The sequence below is a fragment of the Lutra lutra genome, chromosome 1, assembly GCF_902655055.1.
Source record: "Lutra lutra chromosome 1, mLutLut1.2, whole genome shotgun sequence".
Lineage (NCBI taxonomy): Eukaryota > Metazoa > Chordata > Mammalia > Carnivora > Mustelidae > Lutra > Lutra lutra.
In genome coordinates this window covers 5827850-5849024 of record NC_062278.1, presented here as the reverse complement: position 1 = coordinate 5849024, position 21175 = coordinate 5827850, and the positions used below count along the sequence as shown (strand labels likewise).

At 44.2% G+C, this 21175-nt stretch overlaps 1 protein-coding gene across 1 annotated transcript in view; it reads left to right on the top strand.

Moving 5' to 3' along the window:
- Nucleotides 1-16799, top strand: part of SH3BGR (SH3 domain binding glutamate rich protein) — a 54847-nt gene extending 38048 nt beyond the window's left edge. Inside the window, exons 6-7 of the mRNA XM_047719859.1 lie at nt 13547-13691; nt 16121-16799. Of these exons, the coding sequence (XP_047575815.1) occupies nt 13547-13657 (111 nt within the window). The 3' untranslated portion in view covers nt 13658-13691; nt 16121-16799. The remainder of the gene's footprint in view (nt 1-13546; nt 13692-16120) is intronic.
- Nucleotides 16800-21175: the final 4376 nt, after the last annotated feature.

Genomic DNA, 21175 nt, shown 5'->3' with positions numbered 1-21175 from the left:
GAAACCCATAGTCAGTTCAGATCCAATCATGGGAATATCAGCAGCTCCAAGACCTGTGATCTAATTCTAAAGGGGTCCCAATTCAGGGGCCCCAGAATAAAGGGCAGAGGGGTGGGTATGGGAGCGCAGGGCAGACTGTAGTTATAGAATGGCCAGGCTGAGAGAATGGGGGAGCAGATGGGCCACTTGGTCATGGAATTCTGAATATGTAGCTGGGAAGCCAGGTAAGCGGAAATGGTGGTGCTCAGGGAGTGTGTGGGGTTGGGGGCATTGGGCTGAGCCCCGCTCAGAGTTTTAGAGGTCGAAATGCATCGGGCCAGTTGCAACAAAGACTTGTTTACTGAACCATGATGGTTTGCATTTTTATCTATTTATGGCTTTTTTAACTGATTTATTGATTCCAGAAGAGGTGTAGATATCTCATTCCCAGCAGATGGTTAGAAAGGGCCCTAGGAACCATGTTAATGGGCTTGTTGGGATGGGCGTGGGCATCAATTCATTTGTATCTTAAAGAATTTAAATCTGGAGGGGCCAGGGCAGTAAGTTCCTCATATTTAAAGATGGCTAGGGGTGCCTTGGTCGTAAGCAGTCATTAAGCATCTGCTTTCAGCTTGAGTCGTGGTTCCAGGGTCCTGAGATCGAGCCCCGCATAGGGCCCCTTGCTCAGCGGGAGGCCTGCTTCTCCCCACCTCACTCCCCTTGCTTGTGTTCCCTCTCTCACTGTGTCTCTCTCTGTCAAATAAATAAGCAAAATTAAAAAAAAATAAAGATGGCTATTTCAAAGTGTTGATAATTCAAGACTCTTTGAAGTCTTTAGTTTGGAAAAACACAGGATCTTTAATCCCAACCTAGAAGTTAGATGGAGTTTCATGGCAGCCTGTATCATTCAGGAATAATAAATTTTAAATTAAATATAGTAGTAATCTCGTTACATTGTCACTTAAAAATCCGTGTTTTTATAATGCAGACTTTACAGGAATTTCCTAGTGCCCTCTTAGGGTATTATTGATTTATACTTTCTGAAACCCAGTTTGCTTCCTGTAAGACAGAGAGACAAAGAAACATTACACCCTAATCCCTTTCTCCCAGGGAAGGTAACATTTTCATAACTACAGCAAAGATGGGTCTACTTTCTCTTCTCAGCTACTGTTCAGGGAGGTGGTAAGCCATTAGGTCTGGGGTTCTCTTTGTTAGTATTTTTTTTTTTTGAATTGAGAACTCTTTACAAGGTAAATTATAATCCTGTGAATCCTGATAGGAATTAAAAAAAAATCATTTTTGTTATTTTTGCCTGGGCTCTGATGGAGAAATGACTAAGTAAAAGACATTTTAATTTTAGATGAATGTATTACTCACATTAATGATCAAACTCATCTTCAACTCTTTAATCATATTCTACATAAAGATAGATTCTGACTTTCTCCCATTTGACAAGTGATTCATGCTCTTTGACTTACTTTAATTCAGTTGCATAGGAAAGAAACCCCATGATTTGTCAGTGGGCATCGTAGATGACATAGTAACATGATTAGCTTTGGGATTGAATATAGAGGAAAATGGACTGAAATTTGAAAAGGAGATCAAACTATCTGATATTTTGAATGGTTGCATTTTGTACTTAAAAAACCTCCCATCTGTTTGTTTTCAGGTTCATTCATTCATTCATTCATTTAGATTTATTTATTTATTTGAGAGAGAGAAAGAGAGAGCCAGTGCGTTGGGGAGGGGCAGAGGGCAGGAGAATCGCAGACTCCCTGCTGGGCCTAGAGCCTGACATAGGTCTCGTCTCCTGACCCTGAGATCATGATCTGAGCTGGAATCAAGAGTCAGATGCTCAGCCGACGGAGCCACCCAGGCACGCCTTGGGTTTGTTTTTCTGGGTTAAGATGGGACGGCCACCCAGGCTACTTATCGTCACCCTTTTCGACCCACGGTGCACTCGGGCTTAGATCGGCTAATTTGTAACCAACGGAAAAGCTAACTAGATTGCTAGGTCTTACCTCTTTAAACACTGATTTTCTTTTTTATTTTTTAAAAAAGATTTTATTTATTTATTTGACAGACAGAGATCACAAGTAGACAGAGAGGCAGGCAGAGAGAGGGGGAAGCAGGCTCCCTGCTGAGCAGAGAGCCCGAGGTGGGACTCGATCCCAGGACCCTGAGATCATGACCCGAGCCGAAGGCAGCGGCTTAACCCACTGAGCCACCCAGGCGCCCTAAACACTGATTTTCAAAGCACTAGACATGTCCTGGGAGATTCTTCTAGATCTTACAGCCCAGATCATCCAAAAAGCCAGAGCTTTTTTAGATAAAGCTCTGGTCTGTTGAAAACCACCTGACGGAGATTTCATGGAGTCTTAACATTTTGCTCCTTCTGGCTGGTTGTACTTGAACAGCAGGGCTCCCTCTGCTCCCTCCGTGGGGAATAGAAGGGCTCCAGGATCCGTGGGCCTCCTTTGGGTCCTAAATCATGTGGCAAGAATGTCAGCTTCTTCTGTCTAACAGCATGATATCTGCTGCAGCCTTCCACCGCATGCTGGCGGGACCTTCCATCAGGGGGAGGGGCTGGTGGGCATTGGCCCCTTGGCTGGGTCAGGCCTCTGCCTCTGTCGGAGCACATCTGTTGCCCTGGGGGTCAGTGTTTCCCCTTCTGCCCCTGTGTCTCCACTCTGGCTGCTTCTGTCAAGACAACTCCAAGCCCCAAGCTCCAAGCCCCCCTTTATAGGGACTGTCGAGATTCATCGCCTCTCCTAGCTGGCCTAGGGTCTTAAAAAGCAAGGCCTCTGTTTTCTTCCCCAGGAGCCCAGATCCACCACCAATCTGTGGCTCTCTTCTTGGAGTGTGGGAGGGGTAGTAACTCTATTCCCTGTCCCCAGTGTTGTGTGCTAAGGAAAACAAAACATCATTCATATCTTGGCATTTGGTCACACTATTGATGACAAAGAGTCCAAACATATTTTCACCTTTCATTCTGAAATAATTACAGATGTACAGGGACATTGTTCAGCGTCCTATGTGGCCTGCCTGTGGTGGCGCCCAGGGCTGATGTCCCTGATAGCCACGGGGCAGTGTGGACACCAGAATGTGATGCCACTGCCTCTCTGTGGAACGGACTACAGGGCTGACTCAGTGTGCACCATCACTGCAGACCTTTCCTTTGTGTGTTAAGAACAGTTTTCAAGAGTACAATGGTAGCAACTGCCTGCGGCATCTGGTAGCAGTAAACCGAGGGATAACCAGATAACCAGCTGAGTAAGCATCCGAGGTGTGGGTTTGTTCCTCTAACTGCTGCACATGCTCACTCGGGATGTACTTGATGCCTTTTTATCTTATTTCATTTTATTTATTTATTTTTTAAGGATTTTATTTATTGATTTGAGAGAGAGACACAGAGAGAGTGTGAGCTTGAGCTTGGGGAGGAGCAGAGGGAGAGGAAGGAACAGACTCCCCACTGAGCAGGGACCATGACATGGGACTCCATCCCAGGACTCCAGGATCATGACCCAAACCAAAGGCAGATGCTTCACTGACTGAGCTGCCCAGGTGCCCCTTTGACGCCATTTTAATGGTGAGAAATATTTATCTAAGAATATCACTCTTGGTTTAAAAAACAAATCAGAAATGGAGACAGAAGCCATCACCTCCTGTAGTGAAACGGACCTCCCCTGACCACCAACCCAAGCATCCCGGCTCTTAAACGACAGAGGCCAAGATGCGCCTTACTTCGCGCTGGGGGGTTGGGGGCATTTGGGAGGCAGGATGGTGAACACTGGAAAGACTGTTCATTCATGCCTGAGAAGATCTCCTCTGTTGCTCCAGACCCCAGTAGAGAGGGGACTTTGTGGTCGCCTTTCCTGCCGACCTGGGAGGGACGGGGAGCTAGGGGGAGAGGCGAGCTGTGTGTGGCACCTGAGGAGGAAGGAAAGGAAGCGGAAGGTCACCTCAGCTGCAGGGTGCACTCTGAGGAGGGGGCTGCGGACTGGGGGCCTCGTGAAAACTTTATGGGAGCCTGGACATGTTGTAGCTGGTTCACCTTTGCGTTTGGTTTCCACTGAGGTAACAATTATTTTAAGTTGTGCTTCTTGCCAACTCAGTGGTCCTCTCCAAAATCTCTTAAGACCTTGGCTTGCCTGACTACATGATTATGGCTTGTAAAGCCCACTCGGCTTCCTCTAAAACCAGTCCTGAGGAGAGCTGATTTCTTGAGGGGCAGAGATAGGTTTAGGTCTTTGAGGAGCTGTTGAGTCTCAGGCCAGGTCCCTGCAGTGCCGGGAGACGGAGAGGACTCTGCTTTTGTCCCTGAGACTTCCAGCCACTCGGAGACCACTTGCCCTCCTCAGGTCACTCTGGGCTGGCTCTCCGTTTCCTTCCACACCAGCCATCTGTCCTAACCGGCCACTGCCTGACACTCACCACAGCTGACACCTGTCCCTCATCCTGGCTGCTTGCCGCCTCTGTGGCCTGGCTCGCTGGCCAAGTTCCCAACCAGGATAGCTGCCAGGGAAGGTTCTAAGACTTTCCACTTTGGAGGCTTCCCCTGACTATCTTTATTATAGGAGCAACAAGGTAAAATGATTTTAAGCTGTGGCTTTGTCAGTTGAATGATGCATAGCGTATCCTAAGATTTGCAAGAGCTTAGCTCAACTGACCACGTGATCATAATGATCTTACAGAACAAAACATTTTTGCTGGTATAATTATTTGCCAATCATAAAGGTCCATCTCAAGCATTGAATATGGATGACTTTTAAGGTTCTGCCAATTCTGATGTTTTATAATTCTGTGAGCTAAGGATGGGAGTTTAAGTTCTATTTCCATAATATATCCCCCTCCTCCTATGAGGGATTAGAGGCAGAAGTAGCAAATATAAGTGCATCCATTCAATATGTTATTGACAGCTTGTGGTCCTGCCCGCCAGGCAGGATTCTGGGACTGGGATCAGAGCGATGAAAATGACAGCATCCCTGCTCCCCCCGAGCTTATGTTCTAGGAGAGCTGGTGATGGTCTCATCCTGGGTTCTTCAAAGCATTCTTGATTTTTTTGGTGGCTAAGTAGTTCTATAAATACTCTGGGCAATTACTTTCCCCATTTAATGTCTCTTTTAAAAAATTAAGGTCAATTCAGATATTGGTAGGGAGTCCTTGGTCCCTTGGTAATTGCTGCTGGCTAACTGTCAAAGCTCTGGCTTGCACTGATTCCTGTGGGACACCCTCCTGTCCTCTAGGCTTGCTCTAAGGATAACCCCATTTTTAGCAGTGTGTGTCTTGTTAGTGCGTTTGGTTCAGCTGAATGCAGTTCATATAGATAATTGAATTTAGAAAAATGTGAAATTCTACATAGCTGATAATTTCCTGTTGCACATTTTAATTTGATATGTGGATAAAAGAGAAATTAATTTTTTTAAAGATTTTTTGTTTACTTGACAGATCACAAGTAGGCAGAGAGGCAGGCAGAGAGAGTGGGGGAAGCAGACTCCCTGCCGAGCAGAGAGTCCAATGCGGGACTCAATCCCAGGACCCTGGGATCATGACCCGAGCCGAAGGCAGAGGCTTTAACTACTGAGCCACCCAGGCGCCCGAGAAATTAATGTTTTTAGAGGTCCAAACAGTTGTTAGCAGAGTATATGTTCATTTATCTGGTCACTTAGCATATTTATTGAGCTTACACCTTGGTTCCAGACAGGGGCTAGATCCTGGAGATCCAAAAATGAATAAAGACACAGGCCGTGCCTGAAGGAGTACACAGACCAATCAGGGAGATAGATAAATGATGGTCATGGGAACAGATGAAGGGATCCCATAACTCAGCCTTGTGGGTCAGGAACTTCTTCCTTGAGAGTATCATTTTAAGCAGTGTCCTAGGAGGTGGCCAATGTGAGAAAGTAGCATGTGGTCCATATGGCTGAAACAAGGAGTGGTGAGGGACATGGCAGGGTGGGGGGTAAGCTGGGGCCCAATTGTGATGGTCTTCCAGCCATCCTTAGGATAATGGATGGGAGTTTCTTGAAAAGATGGAAGTTTTTCAACATGAGGGAAGCATGGTAAGTTGTGTTGTGTCCTGGGACAACATCCCTTGCCATGGTGTAGAGAATGGGTCAGAGATAAGGAAGACTAGGGTGCTGTGCCCCGTGAGAGAAGCTGGGGGTCATGGAAGAGAGGGCCCAAGCATGGGCTGAACTCAACACATTGTTAAGAAACCAACAAGAGTGGGCCTCTCTTTTCTTGAACATTATCTTAGCACTGAAACTTGGTGTGTTGCTAGCGGTGTAAGGATTAGTTTGGACATTCCCTGTGCTGGGTAGACCTGTGGGGCTGACTCAACCTGGACAGCTGAAGCAGCCTTTCAGGTTCTGTATTTTCTCTGCCAACCTCAGAAATCTGAGAGTATGCTTCCAGAACTGGCCAAGAACATGGGGCTGCAATGGGGATGTGGTGGGTCCTTATCACCTGCCTTCCATGATTTTGCCTTTTCTGTTCCTGATGTTGAGACATAGCATGGTAGGTAGGTAGGAAGGGCACTGAATCAGGGACCAGGAGCCTCAAAGTCAATCCTGATTATGTTGCTTACTTGTCCTCTGACCTTTGGCAAATTATTTAACTCTCTCTCTGGCCTTGGTGACCTCGTCTGTCTAAAGGGGGAATGGAGTGAGAGGCTATGGGAATGTGAGATTGCTTTCAACTCCTCCAGTGCAAGATTCCATAAGCTCACTGCCCGAGTTGTAAGGCATGAGGAATTTTTAGGGACTGCTCCCTCCACTTATAATTAAAGTAATTCTAATATGCTGGCCCCACAGACACTTATCATAGGGCCATTTTGGGAAGGGCTAGAAAAATTCTTGTTTCCTTACATTTGTAGAAGATATAGCCTGGTCCTACTACTTTGATCCAGGCAAACCAAAATTCCAGTGGGCTGGTACAGTGCAGACCTGTTTGAAGTTGGGATGGCCTCACCCTCTCCTACCTTGCACATTTCTTTCTTTAACCAGAAATCAGCGTTTAAATACTAAGTGTTTCAGAAATATTATCATTTTGTTTTGATAGAGGATTAAGTTTTTGACTACTTTTATTTACTGGTTTAAAAGTGAACTAAAGGGGGCGCCTGGGTGGCTCAGTGAGTTAAGCCGCTGCCTTCGGCTCGGGTCATGATCTCCGGGTCCTGGGATCAAGTCCCGCGTCGGGCTCTCTGCTCAGCAGGGAGCCTGCTTCCCTCTCTCTCTCTCTCTGCCTGCCTCTCTCTATTAAAAAAAAAAAACTGAACTAAAGGCACAGTTACAGGGACATAAATTCAGAAAAAACATAATTTTGTTTTAATTTTCTAATTGCTTACATGTATGGTCTGATTTTTCCTAGATAGCTACAGATCCCCCATGTTCTCTGGATATAGACAGAATTAAACACATAATTAGGCAGTATTACTAATGAATTATGTTTTCTCAGGAGTAAGAGTGGGGAAAAAATGTCTGTAATCTCCATTCTAAGGGCTTCAAGCATAACACATAAAATAAGTAGGCATCACTTAGTTATCATGTCTTTGCTGTTTATATATTTTATCAATGCATTAATGTCTTTCATTTTGATGAAATGTATCATAGTTTAATTTTTAAATACATTTGTAAAGATTTTATTTATTTTAGATAGAGAGGGAAAGAGAGTGTGTGGGGGGGAAGGGCAGACGGAGAGAGAGAATCTCAAGCATACTCAGTGATTAGCATGCAGAGCGCGATGCAGGACTTGATCCCATGACCCGGAGATCGTGACCTGAGCCAAAATTAAAGAGTCGGATGCTCAACCGACTGAGCCAACCAGGTGCCCCTGTTTGTTTAGTTTTTAGATTCAACTTAAAACTTACATGAATTCATGTATTTTTAAAAATTTCTACTTGTGGACCTACGGAAGAAGTGGAGGCACAGTGACAACAGGTGCAGTAGCGTATTTACCAGTGATGCTTAATCATCTTTTAGGTCAGAGAATTGTAGCTGTAGCCACGTTCTTCCTGTTCTTCATGACACGAAGAAGCTGGTGCATCCCCGAAAATCCTCCTTTAGCTTGCTGAGAAGGGAGCTATAGCAAGTCAGAGGTAAATTTATCGAAGAGAGGTGGATGGAGAAATAGGGTGTGATGATGCCCCTAGCTGGAACCCCCTGGTAGAGGTGTTGCCTGTGGAGTCTGCAGGGCTGGACCAGGTCATGCTACTGTTCTTCCCCTTCCACCTTACTGCACAGTGTGCACAGTTAATGCAGCTTGCATGGTGCTTAGCCGTGTTGTTTCAAATACCTCCTGTGTACCTCCCTGTTAGGGGAAGGATGCCTTCTGATGGTCATGGGGATGGCCAGCACACAGCCCCTGAGATGGGGCAGATGAGATTCATGGCAGTTTATGACATATTCTCTAAGCCCAAGGGATGAGGACATCAACACAGTGCAGGGGCACGGGGGTGCCCTCGGGACAGTGGGAACAGTTGGAGGGGTGGGAGGCAGGCTTTGTGGTATCAAGAGGGCTGAGTGTGCCCTGTGATTGGCTTGTTGGAATAATTCCAGGGTAAAGGCAGGCACAGTGGTGCCTGGGTCCTTGGTAAAGCAGGCTGCTTAGGTAGGAGACCTAATCTTTGGCCATTTCCGGCCTTCCAGATTTTACTGGATGTCAAGATAGCATGTAATATCGAGTCAAAGATAGCTGTGTATCATGGAAGTTCACACACACAGCTCGTCATGAAGTGTCTGGAAGATACGCGACATTAGGAAACCATAACATGGCTCCAGTGGGAATCTATCCAGGGAGAGCGGGATTAATTTGGGAAGAATTTCTAACATGCCGTCCCCCAACCTGGAGGTTATATTAGAGCAGTGGTTCTCATCCACTTGCGAGCCATAGAGTCTCCAGGAGCCTGCCTCCCATGACTGGTGAATGAGGCCCTGTAGGGCTGGGACCGGCATGCCTTTAGTTGTCTGATAGAACTGAGGTTGAGAGTCTGTCTTCCTTTAGGAGGCCAGGATTGAAGCTGGGTAAGAGCTTGCATAGCAAGAGCCTCTGAGTTCCTGTTGGGGCACAGCCTTCCTCTCGGCCACCCTCCTACGCCCACAAGAGAAAACACCCACTGACAAGAAGGAAAAGGATTATAAAAAGACTTAAAATTAAGGATGTAAAGGAAACATATGCATTCAATAAGATAAAGAATTTAAAAATAAATGCCTTCTATGAATAAAGGTAGAATAAGAAGAACTTAAATAGAAGAGAATCAAGTATCACAGAGACAGAAGATTAAGAATCATATAAAATAAGTATTCAGAAATTAAAAGTACTGAGGATATAAGATTTAAAAGCACAATTAAAGCATTAAAAGAAAAACTAGAGGTAATCCTGGGTGGCTCAGTCAGTAAAGCCTCTGACTCTTGATCTTAGCTCAGGTCTTGATCTCAGGATTGTAAGTTCAAGCCCCACGCTGGGCGTGCGTCCTACTTAAAACCAACACCAACAAAAGAAAAACAAAATAAAACAAAACAAAACCCCAATTGGGGTGCCTGGGTGGCTCAGCGGTATAAGCCTCTGCCTTCGGCTCAGATCATGATCCCGGGGTCCTGGGATCGAGCCCCACATCGGGCTCTCTGCTTGGCAGGGAGCCTGCTTCCCCCCTCTTTCTGCCTGCCTCTCTGCCTACTTGTGATCTCTGTCTTTCAAATAAATAAATAAATAAAAAAACAAAACAAAACAAAACAAAAACCCAACTAAAAAATAATATTAAAGCTATTAAAGACACATTTAAGGAAGTAAGATTTATCCTCTACAATGTAATGTAACCTATTATTGGTTTGGCTGATAAGTTTGCTTGTAGATTGTATACTTAAATAATAACCAACATTCCCAGGTACAAGGGAAGACCTTACATCCTGTGTTTGGAACTGAAGGTGGTTTAACCAGTTGAAGAAGTCACTTCAAGTGCTAAGTTGTAAACACATAGAAGCCTAGAATTTTCACCCCAATTTGAAATATACACATGTGTACTTACTGTTAGTGTTTCTGATGCAGCACAAAGACTATTTCTTTAAACGAGAGTTCAATGATTAGAGTCACCTATTGTCTTTCTAACACAAACATAACTCCTTTTTCTGTGTAGAAAATTAGTTTTGGCTTCTTTAAAATAGAGCAGAAATTTAAAGATGCCTACAAAGTAAGCCAGGTGTGTAATCTGTCTGGGTTTCGTGAGACCTCCCTGGGTGTCCCAGTTTTTTGGCACCTCATTTGATGATGAGTTGTTTTTTTTTTTAAAGATTTTATTTGTTTATTTGACAGAGAGAGATCACAAGTAGACAGAGAGGCAGTCAGAGAGAGAGAGAGGGAAGCAGGCTCCCTGCTGAGCAGAGAGCCCGATGCGGGACTCGATCCCAGGACCCTGAGATCATGACCTGAGCTGAAGGCAGCGGCTGAACCCACTGAGCCACCCAGGCGCCCTTGATGATGAGTTTTTAAGGTGACTTACAAGTACTGGGTCTTTCTAAAGCATTTTGTTAAGTTCACATAGAAAAAAAAAATCCTTTCATGCTCCTATTTCATTGGTTTCCATGATATTTATTTAAATGATGTAATTACAATATGACTCTAACTTACATGCACAATTGTGGGAAGAAACATACCCTCCCTGGAAGATGAATGCCAAACATGCTCCTTGTGAGTGCTCACTGTGCTCTGGCCATCAATCAGCATGATTCAAGGGAGGGAATAGAGATGCAGTGGAGGTTCTCAAAGTGGGGTTCCCAGAGCAGCAGCCTCACCTGGGAACCTCTGCAAATGCACATTTTCAGGCCTGGCCCCAGATCTCTTGAATCAGAACCTCTGAGGTGCAGCCCAGCAAACTACGGGTTAGCAAGCTCTTCAGGTGTTTCTCATGCCCCATCAACTCAGAATCACTGGATGAGAATATAAGTTCTAGGTAACCTGAGGTATTGGCAGGGGGAAGCCAATTTCAAAAACTCATCATAAAAAGTCCATTTAATTTCAAAGACAATAATGTTTGTTTTATATTAAGAACTTGTGTTTAGTAAAAAAACCCAAACAACACCCAAATCCTTAATTTTCTTTCAGTGATTGAAATGAGTTGCAGGAAATGGGAAGGGGGAAAGAGACCCCAGACCCGAGGAGGTCTGTAACTCGGCTTAACCTTTTTACAGAAGAACCCTCTTCTTTACCATTCTTTTCCTGCTGGTTGAAATGTTCTAATTCTTAATTGTGAAAGCTTCCAAGAAGGATCTTTCTCTTGTTTGAGAACTTTTGGTTTGCTTCCTAATCAGCACGGGGGGAGGGACTTCATTATAAGGCATTTAACGATAATTTCATTAATTTAGCTCTGCAAGGGCAGCATGTGATTTTCTTATTGCTCCCGATGCGCTACATGTCCAAATGAGGCAGATTGAGATTCTTGCTTGTCGAGTCTGTGGCATGTTACCTGGGCGTTGAGGAGGTTTAAATTTAAACCCTCGAAGGGATGGAATCATGTCTGTGTGTAGAGGAATCAGCTGAGAGAATGTCAGTGGATTCTGAGGGCAGGTCGGAAGGGACGTTCTCAGATTTTCCCTCATATCCCAGTTCCTCATGTGAGCTGACGTTCAGTGACTTTCACTGTAACCCAGAGTTTTTGGAATATTGTGAATGAATGTTTTTTGATTAATTGTTTGAAAATGCTAATCAAAGAGCTCAATCAAGATGAGAACTCAAGGATAGGGAGAATAATTTACCAAAAATCACCAAATGTATTATCTCAGTGTCTCATCAAGTCCTTTGTGGATGAAGGTCATCAACATTAAAGAGGGTCCGGAAGGTCAAAAGAAATTCCCCTAAAAAAAAAAAAAAACCTATTGTTGCTTTTTAAAATTAGAAATAGTTCATGATCAGGGTGCCCGGGTGGCTCATTCAGTTGATCATCAGACTCTTGATTTCTGCTCAGGTCATGATCTCAGGGTCATGAGGTTGAGCCCTGCACAGGGCTCTGTGCTTGGGCAGAGTCTGCTTGTTCCTCTCCCTCCCCTCCCCCTGCTTGTGTGTGTGCACCTGCTCTCCCTCTCTTGCTCTCTAAAATATATAGGTAAATAAAATATTTTAAAACAAATAAATAGTTCATGATCTTTTTTTAAAAAAAAATATTTATTTATTTTTAGGTGAGCAGGGAGGAGCAGAAGGAGAGGGAGAGAATCTTAACCAGGCTCCACAGCCAGCACGGTCATATTTGGGGCTTGATCTCACGACACTGAGATCATGAATTGAGCTGAAACCAAAGTCACATGCTCAGTTGACTGAGCCACTCAGGCACCCCAGAAATAGTTCATGACTTCATAAAAAATTTAGAAAGTACAGATTAAAGAAGAAGACAAAAATAGTTTACAGCCCCATTACCCAGAGGTAGCCACTAGTTACACACACACACACACACACACACACACACACACACACACACATCAAGTCTTGATGAATACTCTTTTGTAATCTACTTTCATTCATGAATTGTGTGTATGGTTTTGGGGGAGGGAAGGCGGTAAGTATCGATGTGCTTCATTAGCTTTAATGTCATTTTGTCAAATTAATCCCTCTTCCTAGACCTAAAGGTTATTTCTAGCCTATTCTATGCTATGATTTTTTAAATTATCTGTAAATTACATCTTTCCAATAATTAGTTTCTTTGTTGTTAGACAAACTTCCATTTTTAAAAATCCCATTTTTATATATAAAGATAGGAGGTACTATTAATTTGGAAGTAATTTCATCTTATGTGTCATAGGTTTGCTGATGACTTTGGCTTGAAAAAAATCAGATTCCTATAACAAAATATAACCAACTTATACACTTAAAAGCTTCATCTTTTGTGATAGAATTCTATTCGCGGAGATTCCTTTTGTATTTTATTCTTCTAATAGCCTTCTAAATTTTTAAAATAATTTGATGACAATAGTCTGTTAATATGAGTAAAGACTACATGCTTAAGAGAAATCATGAATACCCATTAGAATTAATGTAGTGCTCTGCAACACCATTCCAAATTGTGGGGCCTGTGTGTGTGTGTGTGTGTGTGTACTGTGTGTGATGTATGTTGTGTGTGTGATATGTTGTGTGTGTTATGTGTGTGATATATGTGATGCGTGTCTTGTATGTGATGTGTGTGTACTGTGTGTGATGTGTGTTGTGTGTGTGATAGGTGTATGTGTTGTTTAGTGTGTGTGATGCATGCTGTGTATACTATGTATGTGTTCGGTGCATGTGTTTGTTGCGTGTGTGATGTGTGTTGTGTGTGTGATGTGTGTATGTATTGTGTGTGATGTGTGTATGTGTTGTGTGTGAGATTATATTGTGTGTTGTGTGTGTGAGGTGTGTTGTGTATTGTGCATGTGATGTGTGTTGTGTGTATTGTGTGTGATGTGTATTGTGTATATTGTGTGTGTGATGGATGTGTCTGTGTTGGGTGGGGAGTGTGGGACGCCCTCATCTCTAGTGTGAGAGTTTACATTTCTTTCCTCAGTGTATCTGTGACCTTTCTCACAAATAATGAAATTTTTGTTTAAATAAGACGGAAGAAGTAACAGAAGAGGGAGCAGAAGGGGAAGCAGAGGAAGAGGAAGCTGAGGAAGCTGAGAAAGGAGAAGAAGAGGCCGGAGAGGAAGAAGGAGAAGATTCTTAGGCCTCTTCATGCTTTACTTCTTCAGCTTTTCCAGGTAAGCACGTAGTCCTGGGGTGGAAGAGTGCTCCGTTACTGGCGTTCTAGTACATGGACCCGTCCCGGCCCAGATACTCACCGAGCCATAGGGGAGTGACAGTCAGGGTTCATGGTGGTGGCCGTAAAATGACAGCCTGGAACAATCGCAGCGCAGGCTGTTGTTGAAAGGAAAATACTGCTGCTGGAGAGGGAGCGGGAGGAACCTCATTTATCAAATATCGACCAGAAGGCCCACGTGGAAACCTCATGGAACAGGTGAAAATCACCTTACGTGTCTTTGACAAGGACGCTTGCTGCTTTGTAATTTTAAAACTTCTGATGATGTAGGATAGCCAGGTAATTCTCAACAGTCCGGTGGGCGCTGTGTAAATATATTAATGAGATGACGAGACTATCTAATGATCGTGGGTACTGAGGACCTAGAAGAAATGCTCAAATACCGTGGGCTACATAGATAAGACCGTCTGTGTGAGAACTAGTCAAGATCATTGACGCTACAGAGATATCTGGCTATTCCAGACACTTAGCAAATACCGAGGCAAGTGTTGTGATCTTACTAATATTATTTAACCTTGTGACGGGATTTGTGGTAGCAGTTTATTCTCCGGGCAGTGAGGTCTAAAGTGTGCTCTGATGCTAGAAGGTTTAAAATTTAAGTTAGAACAATTCTTCCAGTTTCCTTACTAGAAATTTTTTTGGTCTCCTTGTCTCCACGGAAACACGTGAGGCAGATCTGGGGGCCGCAGACATCAGGGGGCTGGGGAAGGAGAGAAGGAGGGAGGGGCTGAAGCACAGAGCAGGTGTTCAGTAAAGGTCCGCAGTGCGTCTCGGAGCCTGTGGCATGAAGGGTGGGCAAAGGCTCAGCGGGAGGAGGAAAAAGAAATCCCCGGTGCTTTGTCAATATTAGCTCAGGGACAGGGCCACCCTGTGTACCAAAGACCAATTCGATTACTGTGAATCTCCTCCCTTGCTGTTCTTATGCTTATACATAAAAAGTTAATATAAAAAAATTTCACCAACAGAAATCTATGATAATAAAATCAAGACGAATTTTAAAAAAATTTCATATATTTTTAGGAAGTCTCGGAGCTGGTGAGAGTAGCCCATGGTTATCAGATCATGGAAATTTCAAACCGAATCTGGCCCAGCATTTGATGTTTCCCAGGTGGTTTCTTTCTGGACACACAGACCTCCCCTTGAAGGCCTAATGGTTGTCATTTTGGAAATAATCCCATTTCTTTTATTTAAGAAAATTTAAACATTTTCTTCTGTTGTTACCATTGAGAAGCCTGTTGTTAATCTTACCAGTGTTGCTGCTCTCACTTCTAATGAATGGGCTGCAAAAATATTTTTTGAAAGAAAGAAAATGAGCAAGTTTACTTTTAGAAATTCTATCTGAAGAATGCTGGGGAAGGGAAATATCCTGACTATTTATTCTTATACCAAAAAGCCCCCCAAAGTGAAAACTTGTAAGTACTGTTTAAATCCATTTCTATTCGCTGTGCTTACAAGGTTCTTTTAAAATTATGCAATTTTACTGTGGTAATTAAAAATATATATCGAATGTGAAGTGCCACAGCTCAGACTATCCCTCTTGTAGCCAGATGGCTTTCTGTAGGTTGATTCAAAGAAGAAAAAGAAAAAAAAAGGCAACTACAGCTGCGGCGCGCAAGCGCATTTGCCTGTTTCATGGATTCCCTCGTTTGGAATCCGTCCATAGCGGTGTGTTGTGAGGTTAGAGTGCCTGATGCTGAAGGAGGGTCTGGGACACCACCCCCAAATGCTACCTCCGACTCCTGAGAGACTCAGCATCCTTCCAAATCCAGCATGGCGACGCGGTCATGCATGCAGCTGGGCAGGCCCCCTTCAGTGTCCGATGCAAACCCATCATTCACTCATGGAGCTTTTTAATGGAAAAGATTTGACTTTAGGGAGAATGTGGAGAAGCCAGGCACAACAATGAATGGAACGATGAAGGAATTCTCATTTCCTGTGTCTGAAATTGCTGCTTAATTAAGGCCCAGGAGAAATGATCTCTAGTATGAAACAATTCTCCAAGGGCTGCTGCTCAACACTGTCCTCCAGCTGAGGGGTGGACCATTAAGGCTTCCTTTCCCAGGACTAAGCTCGTCGGTTCGGCCTCTGCATTATCTGAAATATCAGTGGGAAACTGTAATCAGAGACATTAGTCAATGTCTCCTTACGGTGTTTGATATGTGTTAGTACAGAGAAGGTATATCTACCTGGTCTGGTTTTCCATGAAAAGAATTCCTTTTCCTTTCCTCACATTTGAAAGCAAATGATGAGTAATGGTTTATAGTGTCCAAGGGAATACTTCCCCCTAAAGCATGAGAAATAGTGACGATCGTGGGAAACACTGGCTTTCTCTCCTGAAGTCTTCTCCCTGGTATTTTCCCTTTCTTTCAGAAAACCTAAGCTACGAAGCAGTATTTCAACTGTCTGCTCACAAACCAAACTCAACAAAACGCTTTGGCGTGAAGCTAGCCCACCTCTCTCGGTACACCCGGGTTTACTGAGGATTGTACCACCTGATGTGGTTAGATGTACATGGATATGTCTACCTAATCTTAGCAACGTGAAATTCTATGTGAAGACAACTCATGCATACTTTCATGTGCCTGACATCCATGGCCTTTGCTTAAATTTTTTTTTTTTTTAGGGGCGCCTGGGTGGCTCAGTGGGTTAAGCCGCTGCCTTCGGCTCAGGTCATGATCTCAGAGTCCTGGGATCGAGCCCCGCATAGGGCTTTCTGCTCAGCAGGGAGCCTGCTTCCTCCTCTCTCTCTGCCTGCCTCTCTGCCTGCTTGTGATCTCTCTCTGTCAAATAAATAAATAAAATCTTAAAAAAATTTTTTTTTTAAATTTTTTTGCTCTGCATGAATAGATCTTCTTACTAATGCCCTGGAAGAAAAAAACAATTTTGAAAAATGATTTCAAAATTTAGAACTTCTCTTTGTGGTGTAATAAAAGTATTTCTTTGTATGTTCCTTCTGCCACTTGGCTCAGAATTAGCTGAAAAGAGCTTTGAAAATAAAGAGCTTTCCATAAAACAATCATACAAATAAAGATTAATGGCAGATCTCTTGTCCCATGGAACATTAATTTCTTTATTTATAGTCTCTACGTGGTTCTGCTTGAACTCAGTCTGTCTGTTGCCAAGTCTAGGTTCTTAACACAACCTTTCTGTCTGCACCAGGATGGGCATTTTTGGTTGTCCTGGTTATTCGGTCCATGTTTTCAAATGACACTGGTTGTCTTGTTATGTCCTATTTTGTATTGTCCACACAGCTGTGCACATTCTCTCTGAAACCTTATTTAAATGTAAGTCTGCCATTCACACGTGTGGGGATGATGGTAAGGACAGATAAATTTGTACCCCATTGTCTTTGCACGGTTCTGCACCGAAGGAGTGGCTGCCTCTGTTCCTTCTCATTGATTTGCAGCCCCAGGCTGGGACCTGCAGAGATCGATTCTGTCATTGTGCCTCCTGATGCCGGAGTTCACCAGGAGCTGGTCTAGCTCCGACGACGTCTGCACCAGGTAGGCTCCAAGCGTTTCTCTGCTCAAGCCCCCCATCCCAGTCTATCATGGGGATTTTTCCTCCCTGATGAGATTTTGTTGACACCCCTCTCCTCTCTCCTGTCTGTGCTAGTCCTTGCCTTTCTCTTGCTGCATGCTTTGCTTCCGTTCTGTCAGAAGACCTTGTCCCCTCGATGTGGTCCTATTTAAGGGTGATCATGGCATTTCCCCATGGGGTGGCCATTAACTTGACCTCCTCCTCCGTCTGCCTATCGATTTTGTGGCTGAGCCTGTTTGTATCACCTGGGAACGTGTGCGTGGTGGCAGGGGTTGTGTGCCTCAGAGGAACTCTGCAACAGCTCTTTTCTTGTTACCCTAGTAACAAAAAGAGGCATTTTGGAGAGAATTAAAATATTTTGTGCCCAATTGTTGAAGAAGACTGCCTGAAAAACATTTCTTTCTTTGCTAAACATGAAGTGAGACTAGAGTGGAAAGAAAATGCATGTGATTAAAAATTAATTTCTGTTTTGTACTTTATTGCATTAAGTGTTGTTCTGTCTCAAGAGCGGGTGTACTTAGTAACAACTCCAGTCATAGGTAGTCCTCAAGCTCTTTGCTGTCGCTTGGGCTGAATTTTAGTCCTTTGGTGGTGGAATCACATGGAGATAGATTTATTTAGCGGGATGCCAATTTTTCTCCTGGTTCTTGTATTTTCAAATGAAAATAACTATTTGTGCTAATAATGAGCAAGAGAACAATGGTGATCACTTACCTTTTTTCTTATATTGTCTTTCTGTAATCAGAAAATTAACATTGGACGAGTGTAGTTTTATTTACTCTCACTTCCTTCTCTTGAAAGTATTCCTGCAATGTGGACTCCATTCAGGTCTGAAATGCCAAGTAAACAGCACCGGCTTTCTTGCAGGCTCGACTCCGTGGCCTCCGTGGCTTCTGTGGCTGCTGAGTTCCTAGTACGGAGTTTGCAGTATCTAAATACTGTTGTAAACCTCCACATACTTCATCAGTATAGGAGATTTCTAGAAACCAAGCAGCTTTATGAATATGTAAAAAAAAAAAAAAAAAGAAACTCAAAAGAAAACCCCGCGTGAATAAGCTAAGTCATTCTGATAAAAAGACCAGAAAAATGGAATAATTAATGATCTGAAACTAATAGAGGTACAAGTGAGTTTATCAGTCTACAGAAGGCCCAGATTCCAAGTAACGGTTTCTCATTTGATTTTTTTTTTTAAGATTTTACTTATTTATTGGAGAGATAGAGAGCACGAGGGGGAGGGAGAGGGAGGGAGAAGCATTCTCCCCACTGAGCAGGGAGCCTAGGACGCTGGGATCATGGTCTGAGCTGAAGGCAGACGCTTCACTGACTGAGCCCCCCAGGTGCCCTTGCTTTTTTAAGTGGAAAAACAACTACACGAAAATCCAGGTGCACTTTTTCTAAGCCCTGAACAAGATCTGTTCTCTTCTGCCCTCTGCTCTTTTCCCATCTGGGGTACCCTTGCATTTCTTTGGGTTGGAGTCTTCATTTGCACATCCCACATGGGCAATAAAGGCGGTGTGTGGTTTTTTGAGTTCTTTGTTTTCTAGGTTAAAGGTAAGAGATGCATGAAGAGAATGAGACGTATTGCCTACAGAGTTCCTTGAGGAAAAATTTTAAATGTTTCCTTTACAAAACAGTTTCAGGAGGACACCTACCTGTGCAAGCATGCTTCTGCTTGGTGACCCTAGTGAGTTGTAATAATGGAGAAGGGCCATTAGGTGGTGATAGAACATAAGCTTCTGGACCCAGCGTGCTGCCCCCAGAACCCCCTTCTCCGGCAAGGTGGGGTACTCTTGAAATCAGAAGGGTGGGCGGAGGGGATTCACCAACGAGACAGAGGAAGAACAGACAGAAACCCTGCATGTCAACTGGCCAATTAATTAGTGCAACCATTTATCACGCTTTTATCCAAGATAGTGTATCTTGGGCAAAATGCTGTGCATTGTTTTTATTTTATTTTTACTTTTTTAAATTTTATTTTTTCAGTGTTCCAAGATTCATTGTTTATGTTGTGCATCTTTAAATGCCATTAAACCAGTAATTGATTGTTTGAATTTCACACCCTTGCCTTCCGTGGAAGGAGTCTAAACTCAGCCAACGACTGTCTATGGGTACTTTGGGGAAAGGTTCAGGATCTTCCTGCAGCCTCCAAACAGCTCCTCCCAGGAGTATAGACCGAATGCTGATGAGCCAAGCCACTGCTTGTCCCTCCCCACTCCAGCCCTTCGGTCCTAATCCTGTGTATTTCCAGCTCTTCGGAGATACCCTCATGTCCTCACGAAAGCATGCCTTTCACGATTGTCTAAGAGCTTCAGCTTTCCTTTTTTATGTTTGCTTTGGAGGGACTTTGTTGGAAGTAGGAAAAATGAGTTGTGAAATCTTGAAAACATATCAGCAGGTCAGGCTGTTTTCCAGAGCTGGAAGTCTGGGGACTGTTCACAGGCACCATGATGCTCTCGGGGGGAGAATACATGTGGGGAAGGACTTGGCCAGGTAGGAGCCTATGGGATCAAGGAGTAGCTTGGGTGGAACGGGTTCATGTCTAGCAGACAGTCTGTTGGCGCCGGAGCATGCCCCCTTTCTCACCCGCTCACACGAGTCAAACTCACAGTTTAGGAATAAAATCAGGCCACTGTGGTTATTGTGTTTCCTCGTGTGTTTATTCGCTAACATTTGTTGGGTGCCTGCAGTGAGTCAGGCTCTGTATTAAGGGCTTCACGTAATCCCTATGGTAATCTGATGATGGGGACGACATCCTCATTTGACAGATTAGGAAAGTGAGGCAGCAGGGAGGTGTGAGGGCAGGTGCTCCATGCTCCTATAAGGTCACACAGCCCAGAGATGGCCAGACTGGGACTGAGATCTACCTGGGTTCCGCCCCATGGTCCGGAGCAGCCTTCCCCACAAACCCTGTTCTCTCCGTCCTTGACTGTGGCCGCGTCCCCTGGGCTGTTCCCCGTTGGGCAGTGCAGTGCGTGCCTTGTCCTCAGAGCACATCCTTCCCTGGACCCCGATGGTCCTCGTGTTCTGCCTTTAGACTCAGTGCCATGGTCATGACGTTCAGGCCTTGGAGGGAGGGGACTGGAACTTCTCAGCTGTGATCCACACATGCTGATTTCTTAGTTGAACCAACAGGGGGGCAACTCCATCCCCTTCATTCTCAGATTCTTGGGCTGCTTGCATCCACCGCAGCCCCTGTTACAGAGGGAAGGGGAGCGCTGTCAGCCCAGAGCGCTCTAGCAGTCAGTTGGTGGCTTCCGATCCAAAGCCTTAGTTTGCAGAGAGAAAAAAGTATAATTGTCATCTGCTTTTTCCAGTCTGGTCGTCCTTGGGTACACTCCGCTCGCTGATGCTGAAGGGTACACTCAGATCTCCTCCAGGGCTTAGCTGTCACCGGCCACTGAAGGATGCGCTGGTGTCGCAACGAGCTCTGCACGGTATTTTTAGCCCGGAGGATGGTTCCTTCTGGCTCCTCGTTGAGGAAGATTTAATGAGGCGAAATATGCTTTAGTCCCAGGGCATGAATTTTAGTTGGCTGGTTTTGTAGCAGATCAGAGTTCTCTGTGTTCCTTTTATAAATAACGTTCGTCTGTGGCTGAAAGGAAACAAATTATCTAGGGAGGGAAATAAAGCTCCCATTAAAAACCTCACACTCAGAGGTTACTTTCTTTTCAGATTCTGCAAAATAAAGCAGAGAAATGCAACCTGATTTTAGGTTGCTCTAAGGGGTAGAGAGATTCTCCAGCCTTTAACTAGATTCAGGGATTGAGATACTGTGAGGTGAAATCCACCAACCGGTCAGCTTGAGTGACTCAGAGTTGCTACGAGGGATTTCGCTGGTATGAAGAGGTTCTCTGTGAAATATTTAGGCAGGGGACTGGGAGTTCT